We start from the raw sequence: 11,466 nt of genomic DNA, 5'->3' as shown, positions 1-11,466 counted from the left end.
TTACTATAAGAAATATGTATAATTTGATAGTCATGTTTATATTCGTTATGTAAGCGTTTTAAAATGCTTTTCAACGGAACAAAGTTTACGAAAAACCGTAATATAGTTTAAGAGATAAATCATTTTGAAGTTTTACATGTTATGATCCATAAGGACATACTTGTAAAAAATACTTAAACATACTCCCTTCTTCCTTGATAATTGTGCAAACTACAAATGGCTCAAATAATTTGGGACGGAGGGGTATAATACAGTTATAACTGCTTTATCAAAAGAAGGATACCTTGAAGATACAAAAAAGTTGCTCGAGAAGATAATTTTTCAGGAGTTCATTCCAAACACTCGTGTTTATAATTCACTGATTGATGGCTACTGCAAGTATGGGTTGTTAGATGAAGCTTTAGAGCTTCTTTCACATTTTGGGAAGAGTTATTGTAAACCAGATGCGTTTACTGTTAGGGCTCTAATTGATGGTTGTTGTAGAAAAGGAGAAATGGAAGTGGCTCGAGAATTCTATTTCGAATTCAAAGAGAAGAGAATTTTTCCCGATTTACTTGGTTTTATCTATTTGATAAAAGGACTTGTTGTGAAGGGAAGAATAAAGGAAGCCAATGAAGCATTGGAGGATATGCTTCAAATACAATCCATCATCGAGCTGATAGATAGGACAGGTAGTGGAACTAAAAATGAAACAATTGTAAGTTTTGTGGTGTATTTATGTCAACAAAAAAAGAATTGAAGAAGCTTCTGATTTCCTTTATGAAGTTGGGTCTGTGGTTTATCCTTGTAAGATGTCTCATTGATCGGCAAAAATAAAGGTGTTATATGATTCGGAGGCTCAAAGAAAGGTTGGGTCTTTCACTCCCCATGTAGTCAGTATGGATTCGCCATCTTTGAATTTAGAAAAAGTGGATAACTTTAAAAAGCAGTGTTGGTCGGATGACTTTGAGGCTTGTTATTCTCTCATTGCATCACTCTGTTTAGAAGGGGAGAAAGAAAAAGTTAACAGGGTAGCAAAAGAAATGCTATTACATGCTTAAGCAACTTATTGATTAGAGAACTGCATGATTAGTTATTCTTTATCCCCGGTCTTTGGAAAGTTTGCACTGGCCTTGTCTTTGCTGATGCCGCCAAAAGTACGTATGCTTTACCTTGAACATCTGCGTAGACCATAATTGTATTCCTAAATTTAATTCGTCGTCTTTCTTAATGGAATTTTGGTGGCATCAATTTTTCTTCTGAAACAAATTGAGAAATTATTAGATTCACCAGAGATCTCAAGTTTCTGTAATGTGATTTTGGCTGAAAACTTACTGTTTGAAACGCTGCAGGAGGAGCGGGTGAGTGGGTATCGTCTTCTTGTGGAGTCGCTTGCAATTCAATCTACGAGGGGCTACCACCAATTCCTACCAGGGATTATACTGATGCTTTTATCGCAGCTTGTGGTGTCGTTAGAGATATCTTGCAGACACCTCCTATTGAAACGAACACACCAAAACTTGCTTCAACTCAGACACATTACCTGTTGAAAAGCTATGAGATAAAAGTTCTTCGATGTAAGTTTCTTGATAATTAATGTATTTTGGTTTTGGTGACCGTATTTAGATCCAAACCTTTTTTCTTCATGACTTCCTTGACCCTGTTAGAGGGAAGCAAATTTTGTGCCATATGATGCACTAAATTTGAATTCCCATATTGGTTATTGGTTTCACTCAATATTTCTTTCATTAAATCTTTTCTTTGTTGGTGATCGAAAAAAGAGAACTCATTATATCTGCAGGAAGAGTGGCTGGGTGGGTATTGTCTTCAGCAGGAGCATTCTCTTCCCATCCCTAAACTGGAAGCCCATGCTGAAGTCATTGGGAAAACTATGTATACTCTACTTTGAACTTATTAAATACTTACTTACTTGGGATTTCATGTTATCCCCTTCCCGTTCCCTGTTTACGAATTGCATCCCGTAAATCAAACGCCTCTTCATTTTGTTTAGGCCACACTACCTCAAAAGTTTGCTTGAGAAGACGATATTCCAGGAGTTCATGAATGGTTGAGAAATATGGTATGAGTTATAGACCATCTTAGTCTAATGCTTTTAAAATTTTCTTTTGCTCAGAACTTGGTAGCAAACCTCTTTAATGCTTCTGAAAAACTTTTTATTGCTTGCCAGTCTGCAGCAATCCTGATTGTCACATGATATTGGCACAAAAGAAGATAGTTCTAGTAATGATGATAGAAGATTGGCTTATGCAAGGTACTACGCCTAATCTATGAACTCATTTACTCCTTTTAAGTTCTTCATGTCTTGCAAAACAATTCTTGTTCTGAGGAATAGATTGTACTAAGCTTGCTAATTGCTATGAATATCTTGTTACTTACGGATAGGATGTTTTAGCAAGTATAATTGATTGTGGCCCAATGTTCCAAAGTTGTAGGCAGTTTGAGACTAAAGGCTTAGTTGTTGTTGTTCCAAAGTTGTAGGCAAACAAATGAATCTAACAACTCCATTCATCTTACTTACTGTTAGTGTTGGGTGAGCTTATCTGTTTGTTTTTCTAATTTTGAGATGGAGTATCTCCTTATACATTCTGGTCAAACTCATGAATGCTTAAAACACTCATTAGACTTACATGGTGCACCTCTTGTTCTATATTAGATGGTCATTTTCTTTTTTGCGTCAAGTCACAACCTTCTAAACATGATTAATGGTACAGTCGATTGGCATCAATAGACGTTATGATCATCATGTCACTGTCCTCGAGGAAAACTATTACTCCAGATGGCGCGTCAATTTCACAAGAAAAAAAAAGAGTTCTCATCAGCTTTTGATGACCAAATTTTGAGGTTTTCAGAACTTACAAATCCATCATATATATTCGTTTAATTTGTTTAATGGTTTCAAAACCCCAAATCATTGTATTGGCTATTGTTTCACCTTGGTGATGCTTGTTGTACGAGTAATCTAACTGTACATACGAATACGGATGAAGGATTTGCTTTCGAGTGAGATTTTACTGTTAAAGAGTATAGGACCATTCTATTATTAATGACACACGGTAAAGCCTTTTGGAACTTGCGTTTACTGAATGGACTGTGGAGGCCGGTCGGGATGCCTCATTGCCTTTCCGTCGAATCCTGCTTGAACCTTCGAATGGAAGCTTACTTATCAGTTGAGCTGGCAAACTGCAAGACCCCAACTTTTCAATCTCCCCAGTTTTCACTTTGATCGAGTGCCACGTGTATTCTCAACTGACTGTGGCAACTAATTCGCGAAATTTACTTTCGTCTATATATAGCAGTGAAGCAGCACTTTCTTTGAGATTTATCCCGCCATTTCTCTCTCTACTCTTTCAGATTTATAATTTTGAATTTCAAATTTCAAACTTTTACTCGTTACCCAAAAATGGTGAAACCCTAGAAGCTTTTCTTACGTGTTTTTTCTTCATCTTCGTTCAGTTCTTTTTCTTATTCCTTTTCTTCTTCTTCTTCTTCTTCTTCATCATCATCGATCTGCTAATTCGATCTCTGATCTACTTTTTGATTTAGGTTGTTGCACAGAAGGAAGCCGTAATTACAGAACAGGATTCTCTATTACTAGTAATATTTTGCGATTTATCTTCGTTTCTCTGAACTAATGTCTCATATCTTTGAGCTAATTTCTCAGAAAAGAAGTTTTTCTAGCTGAAATCGTTGTGAAAACATGATTATATGTTCCATTTTTGTCTATTCTTAAGTATTATTTTAGATCACGGTTGAAGATCTAGAATCAGTGAAGTGATTACTGTGTTTTTTTTCCTATGATGTTTAAGATATTATCATTTGGAATCTTATTTCATCAGATATAGTTAGGTTTTTAGCTCTTTTTCGTTTCCGTGAAATCAAATAGAAATCTATGAAGAATTGCTTCGTTGATTCTAAGATATACTTTTATCGGTTTTCTGCTCACATTCCTTGTTTATTAGATATTTAAGGGTGATAACACCTAGCCGTTGCTTTTTTGTTGTTTGTTGGTTTTGATTTGAATCGCCCTAAACAAACGAGAAACCTGCTTCGTATTGCGATATTCAACATCAACTAAATCAGAGGGCTTTTTCCTGAAAATTACTTCAATGATAAATCAGTTCCTGCTTTAGGTAAATTAAAGCTTCTTGTCAAATCTACTTCAAACTCTCAGAATTTCTTTGAGAATAATTTTTAATATTTTGTCTCTATTTAAATTTGTCTTTTACATGTTTGTGATGAACTTAGTTACTGTGATTTGTAATAGAGATGAAGATCAAGAAGCTCATGCCTATAGATGCTGAATCCAGAAGACTTATTGACTGGATGGAAATAGGTATAAGGTCTCCCTTAGAACACCCACAAGAGATTTGTACAAATACCTTAATTGCAAGCAAGATTACCTAAAATTGGATAAATTTTTTTTTTGGTCTTTCAGGTGTTTATGATGCATTACAGAAGAAATACCTCAAGACACTTCTATTCTGCATATCTGAAGCTATTGATGGACCTATGATGGAAGAATATGCTTGTATGTTAAATCTCACTTCTTCTTGCATTTGATAAGCTAGATTTTGCCATTCATAAGTTGGAGATGGATTTTACTCTGTGTACTCTGAAAGTAGCTTTGAATTCTGGATGGAGATTGATAAATGAAGTTTATACTCATATATGAATGGATTGTGTTGTGCAGTTTCATTTAGCTATTCGAATTCTGACAGTGAAGAGGTGATGATGAACATAAGTCATACTGGAAACGAGAAACAAGGAACAACATTCAAGTCTAATGGAAATACAGACATTACACCAAACCAAATGAGGTATAATAGCAAGCATTTGAGGTTGTTAGATTTTAGTTTTGTCTTTTGCTCTTTGTGGTTTGAAATCCAGTGGGTTAGTTTGTTGACTGCCTGACTGTGTTTAAACACTTATAATTTGGTTTTGGCAGGAGTTCTGCTTGTAAAATGGTCCGAACTCTGGTTCAATTGATGGGAACACTGGACCGTATGCCAGAAGAGGTACACAATCAGTCAATTGTCGTGAAGGAAGATATGGATGTACAAGTAAACCAAGTTGATGAGAAAGTTCAAAAAGGGACTAATGAAGACTACTTCTACTTGAAGGTGAGTTGGCTTTCTGTGTAAATCGAAGGTACCTCGTCATATTAACATAGTAGTTTTTCTATCAAGTTAGATAAAACATAGTTTTAAACCCAAGACTTCCCCCTTAGTCCTTCTACTGTGATGTCTAATGTCTAATCTTATTGTACTTCAAATTGTAGGCTCGGTATCATGTCAAACCAAGATTAGGTAACATAATCAACTTCTTGAACCAGGATTACTCAGTTTTCTCAATTAAGCATGTAACTGTAAAGTGAAGTACTGAGAATCTAAGTTTCACTATGATAATCGTATGTACTTTTCCCCAGGTAAACGTGTCATTCGATCTGAATTGACTGAGAAGAAGCTAGTTGAGGTCAAGAATGTTTTGGGGATAAAGTTATCGGTAATAATAAGTCATATTGTTTTTGATTTTGCGGTTAAACTCAACATTTTATAACGTATTTTCTCGAATTAAACAGGCAATGGATATAAGTGAACCTCAAAACATATCAACCTGCGGTGGTCTCCACTCTGTTGGTTCTGATCTTACTAGAATTCGTGAAGGATCAGTATATACTCATCAGAAAGGATCATCTAGAATTCAGGAGCTACTTGGAAACAACACACCTATCATTTCCAAATATCGCATAGTCCTGACCTCAGAATCCATTCCTACCGTGAAAGCCAAGATTCACTTCAAGGAAGGGATCCCTCCATCACAACAATGCTTGTTTTTTGGCAGTATAGAGTTGACAGATGGAACGCTCGAGGAATACTGTATAACCAAAGCCTCGACTTTTCATATTCTCCTTTTCCTTTGTGGAGGAGGTAATCGGAAGAAAAAACAGAAAAAGGCACGAATAATATTACATGAAAATCAGGAGCAAGAAAAAGCTGAGAGGATAGCACCGGAGCAGGTCCAAAAACCAGACAAAAAAAAAGAAAAGAAAAAACAGCATGAGGAGAATGATATGGTTTTGGCTAACTGGAGAGCCCGATGGAATGAAAAATATCAATCTGACAAGAGGTTTCTGGAGGAGGAATCTTTGGATGTTAAAGGGGAAATACAGCTGCAGGAGACTAAAGTAATTAGGAATAAGATAATGCAGAAGGAGAATGATATGGTTCTGTCTAACTGGGGAACTCGCCGGGATGCCAATCCATTCCTTTTGGGCATAACCTTTCGCAAATAACCTTGCCTTGTAGCGTACTTGATTCACCTAATATATTTATTTCTTAGCATATACCCATTTGCACCCAATGGCTTTCTTACCGTTCGGAAGCTTCATAAGAATCCACGTGCCATTCTTGTAAAGAGACTCCATCTCATCTTGCATACCAACTTCCCATTCTTGATGCTCTACACTTTGTATAGCTTCAAAATAGGTATTTGGAATGCCTTCTTTAATAACTGGTAGCATAAGCTACAAAATCATCCATCCATCCAACTAGGTTTCCTGGTTTGTCTTCTTGGTTTGCTGGTTGCTATGGTCTGAGTGACCGTAGCTTCTGTATCTTCCACTGCTTCATGTTCCTTTTCATAAACATTATCACTATCATTTGGAACTTCAGTAGTTACCTCCCTTGTAGACGCCACGCCTTCGGAAGTAGTCGTAACAGATACAGACTTAGCTGGAATTAGTGGAGTTACATCAATCTCCACCTGTTGCAAAGGCTCAATAGTACTGGTGCTTCTGTACTCCACCTGCTGAGAACCCCAAGACTTTACCATACACGCTTCATCAAATGTAACGCCTCTACTCATGACTATCTTCTTTTCCATTGGATTCCAAATTTTGAATCCTTTTACTCCTTTCTTCATACCTATAAAGATCCCTTTGACAACACGGCTATCAAGCTTGTTTTCACTAACGTGATACCAAGCAGGTCAACCAAAGATATAAATTGAGTCATAGTCATAAGCTGGTTTACCATACCATTTCTCCGTCGTAGTTTTACCTTTTAACGTAGCTGATGGCAACCTATTAATGAGGAAACACGCATATGTAACTACCTCAGCCCAAAATGCGTTACCTAATCCAGTATTAGATAACATACATCGTACCTTCTCCAGTAACGTACGATTCATGTGTTCATCTACCCCATTTTGTTGTGGTGTCTTCTTAACTGTGAAATGCCTCTGTATTCCCTCATCCTGACATACTTATAAGAATGGATCACTTTTGTTCTCTCCACCATTGTCCGAACACAGTACTTTGATCTTTCTGCCAGTTTGAGTCTCAGATGCCTTCTGAAAAAGCGGGGGTACAACAATCACACCCAATATTTCGCTTAGAAATATGTATGGCCAAACTCCAATATACTTTTAAGAGAATCAACAAGACTCAATGTATAAAAAGTATATCAAAGAGTTATATTATCTCGATCTCTCGATTTAATTCTTACTCAAACAAATAGAAATCTGCAAGTCTAGTTAAATACAAGAGAGATAACTTGGATGGTACCAAAGACCAATATCCAAGTATCAATCAATTTAAATCAACAACCGAAGGTCAGATATTCTAATTGATTGAACTAATGCATAACCTGTGATATTTCAATTATATAACAAAATATCATGCGGAATTTAAATAAAACAAACACCAGAATTTTGTTAACGAGGAAACCGCAAATGCAGAAAAACCCCGGGACCTAATCCAGATTGAACACACACTGTATTAAGCCGCTACAGACACTAGCCAACTACAAACTAACTTTGACCTGGACTGTAGTTGAACCCCAATCAATCTCACACTGATCCAAAGTACAGTTGCGCTCTTTACGTTTCTGATCCCAGCAGGATACTACGCACTTGATTCCCTTAGATGATCTCATCCACAACTAAGAGTTCCTACGACCCAAATTCAAAGACTTTAATAAACAAATCTGTATCACACAGAAAAGTCTACAATAATAGATAAATTTGTCTCCCACAGAAATACCTATGAGTTTTGTTCCGTCTTTTGATAAATCAAGATGAACATGAACCAATTGATAATCAGGACTTATATTCCCGAAGAATAGCCTAGTATTATCAATCACCTCACAATAATCTTAATCGACGCGGCGAAAGAAGATATTGTGGAATCACAAACGATGAGACGAAGATGTTTGTGACTACTTTTATATCTTGCCTATTGGAGATATCAATCTCAAGCTAATTTTTCGATTGTACTCAACACGATAGAAACAGCAAGATCAGATCACACAACTACGAGAAAGTAGTATCGGTTTGGCTTCACAATCCCAATGAAGTCTTTAAGTCGTTAACCCGGTTTACAAGAAGAAACCTAAGGTTAAAGGAGAATCGACTCTAGCTAATACAACTAGTATCACACATAAGGTGTGGGGATTAGGTTTCCCAGTTGCTAGAGTTCTCCCTTATATAGTCTTTCAAATCAGGGTTTGCAATCAATGTTAGCTTAGTAACAAAGCATTCAATATTCACCGTTAGATGAAAACCTGAGTAGATTCAAGCTAATATCTTTCAACCGTTGGATCGAAAACTTAGCTTGTCACACACAAATGAAATACACGTTTTTAGGTTTGTGTAACCGTACCCAAACATGTACATTTGTTGGTTCAACAATAGTTAACCAAATGGTTAGCCATATGAGCATTTCATATCAACCATGTTCTTCTTCACCATAACTAGTTCAAATGACTTCAAATGAACTAGTTAGAAAGTTGTTCAATTGCAAGGAAATCTTATGTACTACACAAGACACAATTGAAGCAAAGATGATTTGATTCACTTGAATCGGTTCATGAACTTTTATATCCACGGTTTGCATACTGCATTCCTTAGGCTTTATACGTTTAAGTTCAGAAATCATCTTCAGATATGTAACCTTCTTAAGTTCGCACACTAGGTTCGCGGACTTAAGCAACCGGGTAGAGTTTACAAACTCCAGCAGAAAATCTCGGCAAAAGACCTTCCGCCAGTTCGCGGACTGGGTTCGCGGACTGGTACTCACGCAACTAGTTTGTCAACTCCAGCAGAATTTCTCAGTATGAGAAGTTCGGCGGTTCACGGACTTGGCAACAAGCCAATCTTCCGGTTTTTCTTGATCAACAAAGTTCGCAAACTTTGGTTCAAGGAATAGGACTTATACATAAATGTGTTTCCACAACAATGCTTATGTCCATCATTAGTTATGTAATCTAAAATCTCATTTGAATCATTGAAACATTCTTAGAGGACATTATATAGTTGTTCCACCATTTGTCATCAAAGTAATTTTCAAAGTGATTGAAACATATAATGACTTTCGTCACTAGGTAAAGATAAACTTGGTCGAAGCGAAAAGCTTACCAACACATATTTCGAGATATAGATAGGGAGGTATACTCGGCTCGAAATACCAAATGTGTATAATCCAAGTCTATATATATAGCATACGACTTCTTGTCTCAAAGAGTAGGAGATAGAGTAGATAGACTTTTGAGTGATAGATAAGTTCAAGTATTCACACATCGTTTTGTCGAGAAGTTCCACCGGTTCCTTGAGTCTACTTGTATGATGAACCTCCAAGAATTCCTTGAGCTCAACTACACTTTCTATCCTAGTCCGAGACTTAGCTATAATAGATTAGAAATCAAGACTTATAGTTTTGATCACTAACATTGACAAACATGCTTGAGATAGCAACGCATGCGAGGTCGACCGAGCAATGCTCTAACAATCTCCCCATTTGTCAATTTTAGTGACAAAACTATCCATACATATGGAATACAAAAAAGATAAAGAAACTTTAGTAGCTCCTATTCCACATGTTTAATCTTCAACATTCCTCGAAATCTTTGTCACTTCCAAGTACTCCAATGATCCCAAAGGTTGTAAGTTTAGCATCACCGTTGTTGAAGATCCGTAGCTATAACAATGAGAAAGCATTGGTCTCGATCATTGTTATACAGTGTCATAGTATTATTACACAGCGTCAAAGTTCAATTGAATCACAACTTCAACAATAATACTATGGTGATATGTATCACTCCCCCTTAGTCAATACTCCATCTCACATGGAAACCACTTCCCCTTACATAATGATCCGAAAACCATATGTAGTTGTAGTATGAAATACATATTAATTCTCCCTCTTTTTGTCAATAAAATTGGCAAAGGTACAAGAACGGGATCATAATGAAATTTCTGAAAGAGACATTTAATGACTAAAAGAAAAATACATACCAACTAGTTTAGATGCAATCATAAAGCCGAAGCTAAATGAATTCATCAAGGAGTTTTAAAGATACAAGATAACCCCTCTAATATTCCACAGCCGCACTCCCCTCAAGATATTACCATTATGCACAAGTTCAAAAGAACTCTCCCCCATTTGATGTCATTCCCGAAAGAACAACAAGAGCGACCTTAATTTCAAAAGAAAAGAAGGATTTTACTGGAAACCAAAAACCACGAGAATGATTTTCTATATCCAAAAGACTCAACCAAATTAATCACAAGTAAACCCATGATTAATTTAATTGGAATACGCAATCGAATTAAACACAAGAGGTGATCAATTCAATTGATTATGCTCAACATAAGTGAACTTATGGAGAAACGAAAATACTCAACTGGATTAATTACAAGAGAACCCATAATTAATCTAATTGGAATACACAACCAAACTAATCAATTTAATTGTCATTTGTTTTTCTCGAATAAGAAAACTTACGGAGCAATAACTAAATAACCAAACAAGATGATTAATTTAGCTCAATATGCTCGACATAAAATATCTCACGGAACACCAACTAAGCTAATAAATCAACTTGGTTGTTTAGTGCTAAACATAAGATACATTACGGAACCTCACAGTAATACATAAAAATATGGATCAGGGATGATCAATATTGTGGAATACACAAGGATTCATTCTATCTTCAATCACTATTTGCAGAACGACATTAATAGACATAATCCTTGAAAATAAAAGATTTTAACCTATCTTCCATCAAATGTTTGACAATATAGGCTTAACTTTTGTATTTTTCAAAAGTCAATTCATTCTTTTACCAGTATGTGAATACCGATCACAAACGACTTTACTTTTGACAGAATATGGGACCTTCAAGTTCATGGACGCAAACATGCATATCCCATAAAAAATTGCAATATATCAAATCATAAAGATTGATACTGAAAAAGCATCATCCTCCAAATATTTTTTAGAATTTAAATCAAATAAACCTAAAAAAAATTAAAAAAAAACAAGAAGATGAAACATAATAGCTATGTGTAGTCACAATCATTGCTATTCAAGCACTAGTTATTCTTCCAACTAAACCAAAAAGAATACATACTAGGAAACAATGTCTTTGAGAAATTCCTTATCATCCCCGAACTACTTGTCGTCAACAG

General features: G+C 35.9%; 1 protein-coding gene across 1 annotated transcript; it reads left to right on the top strand.

Annotated features, from left to right (window-relative positions):
• Positions 1-3,999: 3,999 nt before the first annotated feature.
• On the top strand, positions 4,000-6,292 carry LOC113315363 (meiosis-specific protein ASY1-like). The gene is made up of 8 exons (XM_026563654.1): positions 4,000-4,130; positions 4,265-4,333; positions 4,436-4,528; positions 4,691-4,817; positions 4,946-5,120; positions 5,279-5,306; positions 5,426-5,502; positions 5,579-6,292. Exons 2-8 carry the CDS (start codon positions 4,267-4,269, stop codon positions 6,290-6,292), a joined length of 1,281 nt encoding a protein of 426 aa, XP_026419439.1. The 5' UTR covers positions 4,000-4,130; positions 4,265-4,266.
• The last annotated feature ends 5,174 nt before the right edge of the window (positions 6,293-11,466 follow it).

Source organism: Papaver somniferum, chromosome 10, assembly GCF_003573695.1.
Source record: "Papaver somniferum cultivar HN1 chromosome 10, ASM357369v1, whole genome shotgun sequence".
Taxonomy (NCBI): Eukaryota; Viridiplantae; Streptophyta; class Magnoliopsida; order Ranunculales; family Papaveraceae; genus Papaver; species Papaver somniferum.
This window is presented reverse-complemented; position numbering and strand designations above follow the sequence as displayed.